We start from the raw sequence: 18,294 nt of genomic DNA, 5'->3' as shown, positions 1-18,294 counted from the left end.
GTCACTCATTCAAGTGAAAACGTTTTTTTCTCCCAACATTTGCAAAGCACAGGATGGCATCACTGAAAGCTACTGCTCTGGCTGACCATACCAGTGGATTTTCCACAGTTCATAGCAAATTATCATTAATAAAGGTTCTGCACAGTGTAAAGCCTCTATTTCCAGGTTCCTTGTTTTCGGCACGTTCACCACCATCACGTCGCATCTCCTGACCATGCCAGAGGAGTTTCCACATTACCCCATGGACTTCCTCTACCAGGGCACTTCTACGCAGTTTTTAAAAATGTTGACTGTTACCCGGTCCCTCCCCCTGTGTCATTTTCTCCCGTTCGTTTCAGACACATTCGCCAGCAAGGTGGCGGCCATCCAGGACCAGTACGCCGACGCCTCCATCGGCAACGTGACGGGCAGCAACGCGGTCAACGTGTTCCTGGGCATCGGCGTGGCCTGGTCCATCGCCGCCATCTACCACCAGTACCACGGCAGGCAGTTCCGGGTGGACCCCGGCACACTGGCCTTCTCCGTCACCCTCTTCACCATCTTCGCCTTCATCTGCGTCGGGGTGCTCATGTACCGCCGGCGCCCCGAAATCGGCGGGGAGCTGGGGGGGCCTCGGACTCCCAAGATCCTGACCACCGCGCTCTTCGTCAGCCTGTGGCTGATGTACATTCTCTTCTCCTCCCTGGAGGCTTACTGCCACATCAAGGGCTTCTGAGCGAACAGCCGGGAGGCGTCAGAAAAACGAGGAGGCGGACGACGAACACCAGGGGGCGCCCAAAACGAGATGATGATGATGACGACAAAAAAATAATAATTGCGGTGATGTTGAAAACAAATAATGCGTAAATGATAATAGTAATAATATTAATAACGGTAAATCTGAGAGAAAAAAAGGAAGGGAAAAGGGAAGCCTCAGCAATTAAATGTTTTGAAGTCACGTTTTGTAGATTTAAATTTCTTCCCATCAATCCCTGCTCAACATCAAGCCAACCCCATCCCCCTCCCATCCCTGTGTCCCATCTTGTTTCTTTTTTTGTTTGTTTGTTTTTTTAAAGAATGGATGGAATATTGGAGTTAAGAGGAAGCACTCTGCCAACTGTGTTCAGAGTGAAGCATTATGGGTGGCATATCAAATGGACATTTACAAGCAGTGTGCAGTAATGTCTGGGATTCTCTGAAGCCTCAAAATAGCGTTTTATATTTTCCAATTTTTATTTTTGAGTTGCTAAGTTGCTGTTTGTTCACGAAAGACTTAACCACTGGACTGATCTCCTACCCGTGTAGATATATGATTTTTTTTTTTTTTAAAGAAAATGATATTTATGCCACATCAGTTCTTTGATTCCACTACTGCAATTATACGCAGTGGAACGATCAACAGATGTTAAGTTCTATATCAACGAGTGATGTGGCACAGCAAGTTTTGGGCTATGGGGTGGTTGCGCTTTCAATGGACGAAAATGTGTACAGTTGAAATTGCTGCTAATATCCTGTTAGACCTGTAATTTCATAAGGTTTCTTCGTAACTAAATGGTGTTACATTAGATGTGCTGATGTCAGATCAGAAATGTTCACACAAAGCTTCTTGGCCTGTTGGTGCAACTAAAAATGGGTGTTTTAGTAAGAGAGTCCCATGTGCAGTGAAAGGAATATGAGAAGCTCTCAAATTAAAGCTGTATGTTGAATTTAATTGTTTTTTATAACAAAGAAGTCAGAAGTTCTTTGAAATTGGACACATGAGTTGTCTTGTATTGGATGGTTGCTACGTATGGAATATTACTGTATTACATTTTTATTATTTTATTTTTTGGTTGTGAAGGATATGAAATATTATAAAGCCACAGGACAGGTGTATGTTTTTTTTGACCCATGTATGAGATGGAGGCCATGTATTTGTTTTTTTCTGTGGAGAATTGGGGAAAAATGCCCAAAGATAGCTAAATGGAACTGGGATTTTAATATGCCCATTGTTGCTTTTTAATTAAATGTGTGAAACTATAAGCAAACAATTTGCTGAATGTAAAGGCTTTGCTAAAATTGTATGTAGGTGAAAAAATGCACAAAATTCTCCAGGTTTCTCTCTCTTAGTCTTTCTCTCTCTCTCCCCCTCCCACTCTATATCCCTCTCCCCCTTTCTCTCACTCTCTCTATCGCTCTTTCTCTTTATCTTGTCTCATCTTGCCACTCCCCTTTGCCCTGCCATAGAGAGGATTGGTAAAGAAATCACATGGTTGGATGCACTACCATTCTAAACCAGAGGGGGTGCCAGAGGTGCCAGAGCTTGATTGAAACCTGCCTTGAGAGACACTTCATTTTCTTGGCCCATTTAAACATTACCAACCCTGAAGCCCCTTTATTGGCCTTAGTTAGGCACTCTCAAACCTTTGTGCACAGATTGGTGTTTCAGTGTATTTGCGGTGACCTATATTTAGATGTTGTACTGTTTTGTTTACCACAACATAAACTGCCATTTATAAGCTGAAAAGCACCATGGTTTATTTTAAACCACTCTTGTGTATCGTAGTGGAGTAGATATAAGATATTGGGGCCAGTTTGCCACAGGTTAGGTCCATTGCCTGGGTTGGTACGGCAAACTTGATTGGTCAAAAGCTCTTTTTGATTACCGACCAGGTACACTTTAGTGATTTTTTAAAACCAATTTAGTTCTAGGAATAAATGCAATCCTACATTTGTAAAACGGTGAAACAGATTCTTAGAGTGGCTGTTTCCGCTGGTAACCCAGTTTTGGAATCCAGTGATATTTTTTTCTTCTTGTCACTCTAGAATTTTAGTCTGACTTTCTGGGGATAGTTATTAAGTAGTGTAAAAATAATGGCCTAAATATTTCACCTTTTGTGCAATTTGCTACATTTTGCTTAAGGTCATATTTGTAAGAGAATACCTAGTGATGCTGGGTCAGCTAGGCTTTTCCCCCTTTTTTAAGTTTTTACTTTAAAAATTTTTTTGTTTTTACTCTTCAAAGTTTTTATTAATACCAAAATGATTAATCTGTCTGCTGTATGGATCCTTGATGCGCTTTTTTTCCCTGAATGGAAGCTTTCGTCAAGTATTTATATGAAATCTGTGATCTTTTCCTGAAACTTTAAAACTTTTCTTCCTCTTTAAAAAACATTTTAGAGTATGAAAAGCTATGATCGGGAATTTTAAGGGCCAGTGAGGCTGTTGCAGGGGTGTGTAGTTGTAAACTGCTGAATTTAATTATTTTATTTGGTTTTTCTCTCGTTATGGGAGCGCAAGGCCTCTCTCTGAAGGCCAAGCCGAGCGCTCTGAAAAATACGTTGAAGCAACGTTGGACGCAGACGTTGTTCTTGAGAATCGCTTCTTGAGGAAACTCAATCGCTGGTTATCGCTCGTTCCTACGAAAGAAAAGACTCATCTCGGGCGATCAGCGATCTTCTTTGACTGTTAACAATTTTGACAATGAAAGACAAGAAGGGTCAAAGACTTCTACGCCTCTACCCTTGTTCCTATTTAACGAAGACGCTGAAAAGAGAAAAAAAAAATTTTGAAAAAAAAAAAAATACTCAAAAGGTATGAAGTACAGCCATATATTCTGTGTCCTGTCGCAGTGATGGTGTTACGAGGACTTGTGTCTACTCAGCCTTGTGTTGCCGTGGTGTTCCTGCACGTCATTGGTGCAGCGTTTCTCCGTATCCCTCCCTAGCCCCGCCCACTATGTCCATATTTGAGAATGTTACCGTAGTACTTGTAGACAATGTGCATGGATGAAAACATCTGTAAATAGTAAGTATCCCATTCGTAAAAGGGAGGTTTTGAAGTTTGAATGTTGTGTTGATGTGGATTTTAAGTCTATTTTAACTTTTTTTTGTTGCACCTGTGTTTATTTGAAAGAGGTTAAATCCTCTTTTTTTTACTTGCACATTTTGATGCTTTTAAAAAAAAAAAGGCAATATCTGATGCTCTTGTGAAAAGAGGGTAAATTAGCAGGAAGGATGTACTTACGGGAATCGGGGGTGCATGGTCACTTGTACAATAAAAATAATAAAAACATATTGTGCTTGAAGGAGTTAGTTGTACTTGACGGTATAAGAGAATTATGTAAATCAAATGATATTTTGTAGCTGAAGAGTTAGTCTGTAAATAGTGTACAGTGCTGCCTGACTGCGGCTGCTCAGCGGTTGGTGTTATTAATGAAGAGATATTTATTATCAAACCCTCTTTTGTGATCCAAGATGAACAAATATTGCCTTTTTTGTGGGAGTTATGACATTTTATTTTATTTTGAATCTCCTTAGTACTTTGCGCTGAGCGGTGCCTGTTTCATATATTTGGGTGTTTCTTTTTCTCTCCGTAATGGGATGGGGGTGGGGGGGGGGGTACTTTTTGAAATACAATAAAAACTATATGCCTGGAGACATCCAGAAAAAAGGAATATGAACAGTAACAGGGCCTACTTTAGTTCTGATATTATTTCAGCACCCGACACTACTGGTACGCAAAGCCTGAGACCTTAATAATATGGACAGGCAGTTGTTGAAGCCAGCTTTTTTTTTTTTTTTTTGTAACACAATATTATCTTTAGCCTTTTTCATAGCTGATTGAAGCCACACGAGTGTTAACTCCTTATAATATTGTGCCGTTGGCAATTATGACCTTCCCAACATGGCGGGTCTCTGACGCTGGTCCCAATGTACCTGCAGTCCCTGTTTCTGAAAGACCGGCTAAACACACAGACATGTGTCTCAGTGCTCAGATGGGCTTTTGTTTGTCCGGGTAACAATGTTTCTGTCTTTAGTTACTTTGCAGGGTTTGGTTGGGATTTTTTTTTATTTTTTTTTTTAAATATCATAAGTTTTCTTATTTTGTCTTTTTCTTTGTGTTGCACATGAAATATGAAGGAAGTACACAAACTGTGATCGTTATACGTGGTACACTTCATGAAAAATAAAGTTTGGGATACCCTGTTTCAAAGAGAGTTGAGTAGAATAATGTTTGTGCTGAAATGCTGACTTGATTGCATTGAGAAGAAATGTAATCTCTTAAGGGGAGCGGCTGATTGGCTGCAGGAGGCTTCATTGGACAAATGGCAGTACAGCTCTTTATTGAATTGCCAGTTTAATCTTTTGCATGTTTCTCTGTCAGTGAATGACAAGTAGTCCAAATACATTAATTTCAGCTGTGCACTGCATAATATTTTATTTACAGTTATACACTTTTCCTTCTTCCTCTAATAATAATAATAATTTCCAGACAGCAAGTAACTTGAATGTAATAAGTAATAACATAACTAAAGATTGACAACCCCTAATATAAGTTAAGTGTGGCACTGCCGCTGGAAAAAAATAATGGGTAAGGAGTTGGTCTTGTAACCTAAAAGGTCACAGGTTAGATTCCCTGGTAGGAGACTGCCATTGTACCCCTGAGCAAGGTACTTAACCTGCATTACTTCTGTATATATCTAGCTGCATAAATTGATGCAATGTAGAAAGTTGTGTAAGTCGCTCTGAATAAGAGCATCTGCTAAATGCCTGTAATGTAATGTAATGGTGTTCTACTAAGTACTGGTAGTTACCTAACTATGAAGGTCTCCTCCAAAGCATGCAACATCTACAGAAATCCAGGAGTGTGTGTGTCAGTGCTCGCTTCCTTTGATGCATATGTTGCTAGAGATGCTGCATCTTTTCATTCCGAAAGCAACACGTTTCTCAAGGATAACAGTCAGAACCAGCGACTCAGTAAAAATACCTAATCCTGGTAATGAACCCAATTATATTACAATGGAGTTTGGGATATCGGAAGAACTGAAATTCAAAATTGTGAATCTCAACCGTGAGACACGTCTCTGCACTGGAAGGCACCGCCTCAAACAGATTCAAAGCAGTTGGGGCAGCGAGAGTAACAGAAGGAAGCCTCGCTGCCCTGGCAAATTGCATTAGAGGTACATTTATTGAAAATGGCTCATTTGCATAATATTGCCGAGCGCAGTGCTTGACATGTAAATTTCAGACTGCTGCAAAAGACACGCGGAAGGTTAATAAGTACTTACCTGAGTAAATTACCACCATCTTTTTTCTTTCTGTCAGAGCTCATGCAGTACTTGATTTAATTATATATATATGTATATATATATATATATATATATATATATATATATATATATATATATATATATACATATATATGAAGCATTATTTCATGTTCTAGCTGATTTTTTGGAATAATATGTTCAAGTGCTATATTCAATATTGTGCTTTACTACCATTTAGCCAAAAGTACGATAATGGTGATTATTATGGTGAGTGCGATTACATTAATGTAAAACTCATATAAAGTTAAATGCATGTACATTTTCCTCTAACATGTCTTGAATGTAATGTCAAACGTGACCAAGTGATCAGATCTGTCATGAAGAAACATTTTGAAAATATTTCTCTCAACATCTTTACAGTTTGTAAGTTGAAGTATCCTTCTGCACCTGCAGTACTTTACTGCAATTATTTAGAACTTATTGGAAGGAATCCCAAGAGTCTTTCTCTATGCTCTAACAGCATAATTCAAATTGTGTCTCTTGAATCCGGAAAATGTCTTCTCCATCAGCATGAAAAAAGAAAACCAATACAAATATAACAAATGGTACAACCTTAAATGGCAATAATCCATAAAATGTACTGTTTTTCTGTGTGTGTTTTTAAAAGTTATTGCAAAATGTAAATCTGAAGCATGTAACATCCTGATCCAAGTCCTTCTTCATCTTGGTGCAATGCCCAGGAGTGGAATGTACTTATGAGACTCTATTGTTTTTTTAAATAGTTTTAATGATTTTACAGAAATGTATTGCACTCATTTTATGAGTTCCAGCTCATATCCTTGAAATGAAACAAAAGGATTTGGGATTCCAGATATTAATGGACAGCTGCTCATTTTTGTACACCATCACAAATGTTCAAATTAAATCTGTGTTAAGCCAGGTACAAACAAATTAGAAAGTTGTACTAAAGTATTCAAAAAAGTTGTACTATTAATATTTAAATGGCTTTTTAGATTGTATACTTATATATATGTTCTACTTGCAGACTGCTGACTCAGACGACTGCAGCTGTGTGGTGACAGGAAGCATCTCTGACCCAGCTCCCATAATGCACCTGTGACTCATCTCAGCTGAGGCCGCCGTCTCAACATTTCGTCGCATTCCTAACTGTAGGAGAGCGTCTGTTATTTCGCCATTATTCTCTCCCAATTTGTGTGTGTCTCTGCTCGCCACCGCGATCGCCCTCCCTCATTTCGGGAGGAAACGCGTGCGCTCCCCACCACACACTGAGTCCGAGGAGGACTATCCATGAGCGGCTCGTGCAGATAGACTGCTGACATCCCACTGGCCACAGGGGTCACTGGTGAGTAGGCATCCTGCCAACTGTAGTCCTTCCGTTTCCCTTGGCAACTCTACAGCCAATTATGTGCAGCCTTAGGGAGCCTTTCTTATCAGTTAATTGCAGATACTGCATTGACGTCTTCCAATTATTTAAAAATGTAAGCAGAAATCTTGCTTTTTCGACCAAAAAACTCATACACATTCCACATGAATATGAATTATTAAATATTATTTATTTAGTTAAATGTTAATTTGTTTAGTGTTACGTTCAATGCTGCAAACTGTTATTTGAGGGAAAGTATATGCTTAGCGCATAGTATTTATATATAATTACATTGTGGAATTTGAATATAAATGGACAGGTTACACAATGCTTATAAGATAATTATGTTTTGTACTTTCAAGAGCCAGTAAAGTGCAGATGGAGTTTAATGATATTTATGAGAGGTTTATGTTTAGTGATGTGGGAAAATAAAATCTTGTTTGGTTCGGCTACTGATGAATATTTCATTCTATGCATTCTGGAACAAGCGAAAAGGTTGGTATTCTGCTAACTGGATTTGAGAAATTGCTGTGAAATCAAGGTCATTACAACAGTGTCCCTTGCAACTGCATATTTAAAGCATCCATTTAACCATCGGGTAAACCATCAAAAGTGAATCGCCAGTGTGCTCTATTTCAACATTATGTTGATATTCTGTGCAGGACAGGACAAGGGGGAAGGCTGATTTTACTCACAATAAATTATTATAAATATAAGATTGATTTTATATGATACATTTTTTGTTATAGCACATCTTTGTGGGTGTCATGAAAGAGCATACAGTGAAAAATAAGTTTCGGTCAGTCGTCTCCTTTTGCTAGTCCTCTGACTGGGGACACTGCTTGGAACACTGCAACGCTGTCAGCAGCCCTTAAAGGAACAACTAAATATTTTAAGTTTTGTTTAGCGGCCAGCTAATTAAAACGATTCCCTCGGAGGAAATGCAGACGGGGTTGGATAAACCGGCTGCCCCCGCTCATTTTCAAAGCTGCTAACACAAATAGCCCTTTGTCTTCTGAATACTGACCGTTCCTGGCTGAATATCGAGAAGAACCATTTGTTTAACTGCAGTTCAATTTGTTTCGCTTCGTTTTTTTTTTTTTGTTTGTTGTTCTCCCTTCAGGCCGTTTGGGGGGGGCAGTTTCTAATTTGGATTTCGGGGTGCTTGGAACGGTCATTCCTTTTTTTTCTTTTTTTTGGCTCCCGCTTGTTTTAACGAGCATCGGGGCGTGGAGGAAACGAGGGCCGGGGGTTGTTAACCAGCTCAGCTGTGAAATTGGGGAGTCACAGACCGGCGGCTTGAGAACGCGGGCATCGGCCGCAGTGGAGACAGAGCCGCCCTTCTCCCACGCACCTTCATTCCGGAGCGTTTTTTATACCGCCGTGGATTCAGCGGTAAAGGGCGGGGGGTGGGGGGCGGGGGGCGGGGGGGGGGGGGGGGGGGGGGGGGGGGGCTTCAACCGCAACACGTGAATTATGAAACCGCGTTCCACGCATTGCGAACATCGACTCCTCTGGGAGAAGAGCGTTCGTTGTGTTCCGAGAGAGGATTTGGGTGAAGCGTTTAACCTTTGAGAAAGGAATTAATCAAGAGCACGGCAGAGACAATTTTATCTGGAAAGTTCTTCTGAATAAAATCAGATAGCACTGCGTGCGATTTCACACTGACCCTTTTAAGCACATAATGTGCACAAAATGACCAACACATGCAACGATGCAGTAGCGTTTATGCACGGTAAAATGTTCTGTGTTAAATCAAAAAGTTCCGCATAGAGTATATTTAATTCTGATACAGTGCATCAGATCCTCGTTGGTTTTGTATATAACTTGTGTCGCAGAGTCAGAGAATATTGGACCCAATCGGGCCGTCTGGGTAGCCTACCACCCCAGAGACCCGGGTTCAATCCCCAGGGATCTGGGGGAGATAGCGTGAACCTCCACACGCGTTACGCTCTCCCAGTGAAACTCCTCACTGTCAGGTGAAAAGAAGCGGCTGGCGAATCCACGTGTATCAGAGGAGGCATGTGGTAGTCTACACCCTCCCCAGACCGACAGAAGATCGACCAGGATCGTGATACACACAGTAATTGGTATAACTACTAAACTGGGGAGAAAATGGCAACAAAAAAGAGAGAGAATATGGGACCCGCTGGGCCTGGATGTCGGTCGTGCTAAGTAAATTCAGAGGGGATAATGTACATGCTGGACGCCATTCCAGTAACTTTCTCCTGGGCCCATTTGACCCAATTAGCTGATTGGCTATCTGTACCCCACCACCCCCAACCCCAATCCGTCTCCAGCACAGAAAACTCACTGCTGTATTATACTGAGCATGGAGCAGCAATTAATCATTTACAGAACTGAGGTAAAGACAAAAAATGAAAGATTGAGTGCATTAAGTAATGAGAAGAGGCTGCAGCTGAAACCTGGGCATCTACAGAAAGTCTGAGAGCCCAGTTCTGGTCTTTCTGCTCTGACGTGATCTGCATTTGAGCGCAGTTTTTTTTTTATACGTTGGCCTACATAAGAGAGTGAATTGTGCTGACTGTGCACTTAAACTGTTCATACGTTACGCAAGCACAATATTCCCCTGCCAAGACCCAGATGTAGCCAAGGGGGATGGGTCAGGTTCGTGAGAAAGCGACAAACAACAAGTGCACACTGACGATCAATGGAACAACAGCAAAACACAAATCTATAATGGTGTACATTATGGGTTTAGTGATGTGGTAGTCAGTCGTGTTTAGAGGCTCATGGGACATTCATGATGGATCTGACGTGTAGAAACTTCAGCCAAAAATCAGGTTCCTGACAAGCTTGAGAATCAGCCGAACAAATGTCATCATTCGTTTACGTTATTGTGCAAACCTGCAGGGTTAAATGCTTGGACATAGACATGCATTAGTGTGTGATTACTGCTTCTCTACAGCTGGCAATGTATTCCCATTTTAGCTGCTCTCCCTGAATCCCTTCAAGGTAAAAAAGGTAAATATGTGTTACTGGAGAATTTCTCCAATAACTGTGATGGAAATGTGTAATGAGCTGTATTATTGCACTGAATATTGTTTTTTTCTAAGATGTTGTATTAATGATGATGTACATTGTATTAATAGTACAGAATCTTAGATGTATGCATGCATGAAAACAATCCTTAAAAAGGTCAATATGACTGTGCACATAGATGTACTAGTAACTGCGTAGTAATTACATAGTAATTAGATAGCAATACAGTGTGAAGTATAAGGGGAATAATATGGGGCATTTAAAGCAAAGAGGCAAATAAAGGATTCAGGAGGTGAGTGAAGAGATAAGCGTTAGGATTCGGTCCCGGGCTGAGATTTATAACACAGTGCCTTCGGCTGTGTTCTATTTTCCACCCTCCCATGGTTCACCAGAAGCCTGTTCATCTGTGACATCCTGCTCATTTCCGCTGAGCCGCTTCAATGGTGTCCTTGACATTCTTTAAAGAGAGATACTGTTGACACGTGTTATAGATTAGCCTGTGGGCCCTACGGTGCTATGACCCTGACCAGGCTGCTCATAACCTTACAGTACCTTACGATACTATGAGCCTGACCAGGCTGTTCATATCCTTACAATACCTTACAAAAATATGAGCCTGACCAGGCTGCTCATAACCTTACAGTACTATGAGCCTGACCAGGCTGCTCATAACCTTACAGTACTATGAGCCTGACTAGGCTGCTCATAACCATACAGTACTATACACCTGACCAGGCTGCTCATAACCTTACAGCACCTTACAGTACTATGAGCCTGACCAGGCTGCTCATAACCTTACAGTCAGTCGCTTCTTCTGACAAATTACGATCTCTTGTTGCCAAGGCAGGAAAGGATTCTCATTAATTTTTAACTGTATTTGCCAGATGCTCTGTCTCAGGAGAGAGGTGCTTTGTCTAGTCTAATAATGATCAAAAATACTGCATGGACCACAATTTGAATGCTGTAATTAATTATGACAACTTTCTGCATGTATTCAGTTAATTGGTGGTTACATTGTGAAAATGAACAATCAGAATAACCAAGAATGATTTTTGAAAATCAAAAAATTATGAAATGTTATGACAGGGAGGAGACTGTCTCACATAAAAAGCGTGAGCATCTTTTAAGTAATCTTTTGTATTGTGTCTTTGTGGTGTTTTAGAATAAAAGTCGGGGAAATATGTTTTCCAAAAAAATGCAAGAACTCAATGTGTCATGTAGTGAATAGTAGTAATACAGCCCATTTATTGAGATGATTAATGAAATATGGCGACTCATCGGACTCACCACCGCTAAAGTAACATCATGATAAAAACAAGGTAAAGAAATGTATCTTTTGTTTTTTGTTAGGGCACAACATCAATGTTGTATGCTAACGATGCTGCATGCTAACGATGCTGAGCGATAACCATGTTGTATGCTAAAGATGCTGCACGCTGACGATGTTGTATGCTAACGATGCTGCAGGTTAACGATGTTGTATGCTAACGATGCTGCGCGCTAACAATGTTGTATGCTAACGATGCTGCGCGCTAACGATGTTGTATGATAACGACGCTACGGACTTCTCAACACACAACAGGCTACCACTAGCAACTGTGCCCTGAGGTGTTCTCTCTGCTCCTGTATTAGGGCACACAGCAGGGCCTTATGTTGGGAGGAGCCGACGCTGCCTTCGCTTCGCTCTTCAGGTTCCCCCCCCCCCCCCCAGGGACTGCTGGGATACGCTCGGGAAAGCACTTGACCTTCACCGTCGCAGGCTGCAGCATCTCTGTCAGACCTGGGAAAAAGACCGACTCGCTCAGTTGCCAGTTTGTGAAGCGGACCAAATCTCCTGAGCTGGAAGAGGCACAATTTACACAGCAATACATTCCATTACATTCCATCCCTTTACATTCAATCCCATTATATGACATCCCCACTACGTTACATCACATTGCATTACATTTGGCTGTTTAGTAGCCACGCTTATTCAGAGAAACTTATACAAATTGTATTACAGTCCATTTATACAGCTGTATAATTTCACTGAAGCAACTGAAATTGATCAATATGTAACCAACTAGTTGCAGCAGTAGCCACCTCTTGTCCCCATAACATCACCCACTTTCAGTTTTAGTGAATGCGGACAAGCGCACTTCAGCTGCGTAGTCAGCTGCGCAGTCATCGCATCAGCGGGCTACACTTCATGCGCAGTCAGGCCGGTGCGAGCAGACACCTGTTCGTCCAGAGAAGTCACTGATGCATGATGGGACGTTGCTCAACCAAGCTGAAACCCTCTGTCAGCGTTGGACATTATGGGGAGATCATAGACCAGCATTCTCTGTCGAAACACCACTCAACATCACTCTCTGTGTGGTTTTCAGCACCACGTACGATACTAATGGTTCACTGGGGGCATTTGAATTATTTGTTAATATCATATTTTGTCAGACTGAGAGACTTTCCATTTTTCACGCTTCATTGGGGTGTAGACTGTCCCGCTATTCCGCTATTTCTCCGTCCTCGGGCGGTATGATGCGATTGAGGCGTCAGACGAGGGAAGCTCTCCCTCTCTTTGGTTTTTTTAATTTAGCGGCCGCCGCCAGCCGCGAAACGGCAGTCAGCCGTTACGTTTCAGAGCGGGCGCCTGTCGCAGAACTGCTGATAGTCAGGATGCGACGACAGTACTGGGGGGGGGGGGGGGGGGGGGAGGAGGGGGTGGCTGTCAACAACGACGACAGCCACGACTTGCAAAGAAAGCAGGAAACGCAGCTTCACTGCACCTGGGGAATTGTGCTCATCTCTCCCCATACGAGATGGATGAAAACATTCAGGGAAGAGACGCGTGTGTTTCTGTGAGTGAGCTTACCACTTTGTTTCAGGCGGGGTGAGGCTTTGTATGCTAATAAGGTGTACTAATAAGGGCTTCACTTTAGGTCCTTTCTGATAATTAGGCGCATGCGGCACTCAGTATTTAAAAAATGCATGCAATGCCAGTGTAATGGCACTTTCAAAGCCTTTCCAATGGAGGTACAGCTATTGTGCTGTGAATGAACATATAGCTCTGACAAGCTGTAAAATTGCAACATGATTGACAGGCTGAAAGCTGTCCTAATTGGTTGTTAAGATTCAGCTGCGGTGAAAATTAGAGCGGCTGATTTCAGAGCCTGGAGCAGTCCAATAAAACAGATCTTTTTCTTAGAGCTTCTAATTTATTGGTATCTGTTGGAATGTGAAGGAAATTTACCCAGATATGAGCAAGTGTTCTCAAAAACTCATGTACTGTATCTTTAAAGGGAGACAATGGTGGTATTTTTGCCATTGGCTCCATAGAGTAAACAGCCTCTGTCTTCCTGCGCAAACTGCACAGATAGTTGATGTTAATGAAATAAGACCAGATGATGCACTGCTTACCTCCACAGATTGCTCTGCAGGCACAAGACCATTATCGCCCGCTGTACAGGCCGTTTGTATCGCGTTCTGATCCGGTATTTTAATTCTTATACAACAATGTTGTCGGCCCACATTAGTTTCACAGCCCTGAGTTTCCTGAGCCAGAAGTAGCTGTCTGTCAACTCTGGTACCAATTTCAGTCCAAAACGCAACCTGCTTTGCTTCACACTTTTCTGCAAGTCTGAGACAGTGTTGCTTGAGGTAAAATGCTAGACTGAGTGACAGGCCCAAACAGGCAAGAATGAACTAAACACAAAAAAACGCAGGCTTACCCGCGTTAACTGGCAACTCAATCCTGCAACTGAGCTTCTTTTCACGTCAAAATTTGGTATATATATTTGTACAGTTATAAGTCAGACAAATGAAATCAGAAATGAATTTAAATGTACAAATTGGCTCTGAAGTTGGGACAGATTGTTGATTAATCACACTGCCCCACACTGTGGGGGCCCACTCATGGCATGTCCGTCAACCAGCCGCATATAATCCTGCTCTCATACCATCTGTGTTACCAGCACTGAACTAATTACCTCCAGGACAACTAGCCGTCCTAGAAAATGAATCATTTCTCCGTTCCTCTTGCAATGCTCCGTTTACTCCTGTGAGCCTCTGTATGCATTTGAGGGTCTGCTAATGCACTTTTGAATAAAGGATGTGTTGTGCACGCTGGCATACTCTTCTAGATAAACTACAAGCTAACTTGTATCAGCTAAGCTGATGTTTGTTTAGCAGTTGGTCAGTTAGCAACCAGCTGTCTATGCTGCCATTCTAGCTCTAGCTTGTTAGCAGATAGATAATGTTAGCAAAGTTCAGAACATTTATTGGTGTATTCGGGCAGGTGTGAAGGTTTTAACATGTGGACGGTAGTCTCAAGGGGCTGACAAGTGTTATGACCAAAACAAACAGGGTCCATTATACCTGCTGTTTTCTGTGATCACTCTCTGCATCCACAGGTACTCTGGTTGTTCCTCAAGAAACACTGGAGCTTTTTTTAACAATCTCTTCTCTATACACACAGCAGTAAGGTCTAAGCCACTCTGGATGAGAGCTTAAATCGCTAAAATGTCGCACAGGAGACCTTTTACGCAGCTGAAGTAACAGCTTCCGTATGAGTAATGAAAAGTGGAGTTTGAAGGAACGTCCGTACACTGCGTGGAACTTTCAGATATGTCAACGTTCAACAAAGGTTTGCTTGTAATTACCCGTACGTGCATTTGAAAGTTTCACGCAGCGCGTGGGCGCAAACCACTCATCATAACTTACCTCCTGAAATCGAAAGGGTTGCCAAGATCACTTAATGACCCGCTCGAACGAAGCGGTATGGAAGAAAATGAGGACGCCACGCACCCCCCCGCTTTCATTCATCGCCGAGGGGTTCTTTAGCGGGAAGGGAGACTTACCTGAAGGCTGCAATCACGACGGTGCTGAGAGTAGGCGCGCTGATTTTCGCTCCCTTTTGACATATAACGGCGCTAATATACACTGAATCATCGGGACAGCGGTCATTAAGTAGAGTGGCCGGCGAAGCGGGTTCCGTTGGCAAATGGACGTTTGGCAATTACACCCTAATGGATGCAGGTTTCCTTTACAATATTCCACCACCGCCGCCGCCGCCGCCGCGCGATTGCGAATATGATGTTCAAGAGACCCGGCTTTTTGAAATGGGCACATTAATTAATGCTTTATGTAACGCGTGTAGTTTTCGTGCAGACTTTTGAATAAGCAGCTGACCCAGTCCTACTTCGTTTTCTCTATTGTCTGACATTTCAAAGTACTTTTTTCCCCCTCACTCACTAAGCACTGGTTCCAGAGGGAAGTTGTACTGCTTATCTTAAAAAATAAAAAATAAAGCTCACTACCTGGAGAGTTCAAAGCAAGTGGAATCTTCGTTTTTCAACAAAGTGGTTTTGGATACTTTAGGTTCAGCATATATATTCATTTTCAGTCCATTTAGGACTTGAGTTAAATTAAGTACTGTGGCATTGGACATTCTGTACTACAATGTGGTATTGGAAGCTGAGTAGACCCTGTGGACTCTGGCAGAGCCAGCTGTTCGCATAAATAGTCTGTGGGGCAGTTTTGGGCCATAAGCACAGAAGGACCGCAAAAAAAAGCTTTTCCAATGCTATTGTTCTTGCTCTAATTCCCTGGTCCTCGATCGCTGTCAACCCCGCCCACAGTCTGCAACTGCTTCCCCCAACCACCTCACCCCCCCCCACCCCCCCGCCCCCCGCCCCCCCGGTGCACGGTCAGTTGCCCATGGCTACTCTGGGGCGAGATCATGGTTTGGCTGAAGCCCCATGGGAAGGCATCTAGCCTCTTCTACAACGTTGGGTCCTCACTGCTTGTCGTCACAGACATAGTCTCCTGAATTGGATGTGGGAACGTGAGTCCAGGTTGGGACTCATCTCCAGGAGTTGTGCACTGTGTGGTTCCCGTGAGCAGCAGGTCTGGAAGGTCTACCTGGGGTGAGGGGGGGGGGGGCACACCTCAGACACCTGAGGTTTTCCAATCATCCCGTAGATTTCCATCTCATTTCCCAGCATGCTGTGCAAGGTGTTACTGAGCTCGTTGCCCAGCCAAGTCTCAGATGCCACCTCCCTCTCTCTCTACAGCATCCTGTTGGCTTTCAATGTATCCTCACTATCTGTCTCCATGGTGATCTGTTTTGAGCTGATGTTTTGAATAGCATTGCCTCGCTTTAATGCACTACCATGCTACATCTTTCTTCCCCCCTAATTTTTTTTTTTTTCCCCAAGGCTATTCTCATTATGTTGTGGAAACTGCATAAAATCCAAGGCTTTTGGAATCTCTCTTCGTCACATATTTGTTTTGCCATTAGCCGATACGAGGAGCTGAGACCCCCGAAGAAAACAGATCCGAACAAAACAAGGCCTCGCGCTGACCTTCCTGTGTGAACCGGCTGTTAATTAGCCAGCTCACGATCGTTACAAACGGACCTCGCAAATCCGAACCGTTTTAAAATCAGCTGCGTTCGCAGATTTCCCATAGTGTCCTTTCCCCAGGAACTTGAGCCTATGCCTGCACAGTGCCGTATCCTCTATGTATCCTCTTTGTATCTTTCTATGCTTCTGTATGTTACATATGTATTATTTGTTTTGCATTTTCAAATGTGAATAAATCTGCAGTTTTCTTTTTCATTTCTATTCCTGTGCTCTCAGAGCCGGAATGGAGTGCGGTTTCCCCTCTGCAACGGCTCTAATTACCGCTGTGTAGCAGAAACGGCATCCCGCTGCGCTCCACCGGAGCCATTTCGGCTGCAGGAGAGGGAGATGATTGACTAAACGGGCAATTCTAAAATGAAGAAATCATCCCCTCTTAGTTCATTTTTTCTAGGCCGGTCGAGCCTTCGGAAAAGTGGCACCTGTGAGAAGGGCTTGTCAGTCTGGTCTTTGAGTTCCACCGCAGAGCTGATCTCCACAGTCGTTTCAAGTGCTGTTGCACCCTGGAGCTCAGGTTGGCAGTTGCCTGTTGATATACTTTTGGGGAGACGATATTCTAATTTATTTTATTTTATTTTATTTTTTGTTTTTCATTTGTATTTTGTTATTTTACATTAACTAATTTCTTCTGAACATGTTTCCGCCATTTCAAATCCATCATGCCACCACGATTTACGCCAGAGTAGAACTCGGAATGTTCAGCGCTTAGCGCTGTCACAAAGGACTGGAGTTTGACATCCCTGCTGTAGAACCTTACAGCCAATAATAATGAGCAGCCCTCCTTTGGATTCACGTTGACCTAAATTTCACCCGTGGGTGCTCCGCCTTTGAAACTTCAATTGAATGAATCCTTCAGCCGGTGGCACAGGTGACAGGCGCGCTCAGAACAGACAGGGTCACCCGGGGTCAGGTCTACAATCGCTGCTTGTCAGGATAAGCCGCTCCCTCCTTTCTTTTTTTCTTTTCGCTTCTCCTCAGCCATGACAGAGCAATATACGGCGAGTTCAGCAGACGTCCCAAAGCTCTGCTGAATCGCAGAGTTCAGAGACGCTGACTCTTTATTTCGGTGCTAAGCGTGTCACTGAGACATCAAGCTATTCTGTGCTGTGAATATGCTTACATGTTAAGTTTTTTGAAGTCCTCTTTTATCATTCCAGACTGACGCAGCGTACTTCTGCAACATTCTGAACAAATGCTCAGTTTAAAAAATGGTCTGTCGGCTGGATTTCCAGTCTGAGAGGGAAGTGGGCTTGTTACTTAGAGGTTGCAGGTTTGATTCCCAGGTACTGCTATGGCTCAGTTGCTTTGGTGAAATATCTGAAGGAATCTATGTAACTTTCTTGGGATAAGACCGTCTGCTGAAACCCTAAAATATAAATGTAGTGGTATCACTTGGTTTAGACCAGGCGTGTCAAACACCAGGCCTGGGGTGCCACAGTGTCTGCTGATTTTCAGTGTGTTTCAGCACAAGTAATTCATTCAAGTCATTGACTGGTTAA

At 42.6% G+C, this 18,294-nt stretch overlaps 1 protein-coding gene across 6 annotated transcripts in view; it reads left to right on the top strand.

Moving 5' to 3' along the window:
- The window catches only part of LOC118220813 (sodium/calcium exchanger 1-like), a 142,841-nt gene extending 137,885 nt beyond the window's left edge, over positions 1 to 4,956 (top strand). For all 6 annotated transcript variants that reach the window (XM_035405098.1, XM_035405102.1, XM_035405099.1 and 3 more), the window contains one exon: positions 339 to 4,956. In XM_035405098.1, coding sequence (XP_035260989.1) covers positions 339 to 715 — 377 coding nt within the window. In that variant the 3' untranslated portion in view covers positions 716 to 4,956. The remainder of the gene's footprint in view (positions 1 to 338) is intronic.
- Positions 4,957 to 18,294: the final 13,338 nt, after the last annotated feature.

The sequence above is a fragment of the Anguilla anguilla genome, chromosome 2 (assembly GCF_013347855.1).
Source record: "Anguilla anguilla isolate fAngAng1 chromosome 2, fAngAng1.pri, whole genome shotgun sequence".
NCBI lineage: Eukaryota > Metazoa > Chordata > Actinopteri > Anguilliformes > Anguillidae > Anguilla > Anguilla anguilla.
The sequence above is the reverse complement of the archived record's forward strand: the minus strand, read 5'-3'. Positions and strand labels throughout refer to the sequence as shown.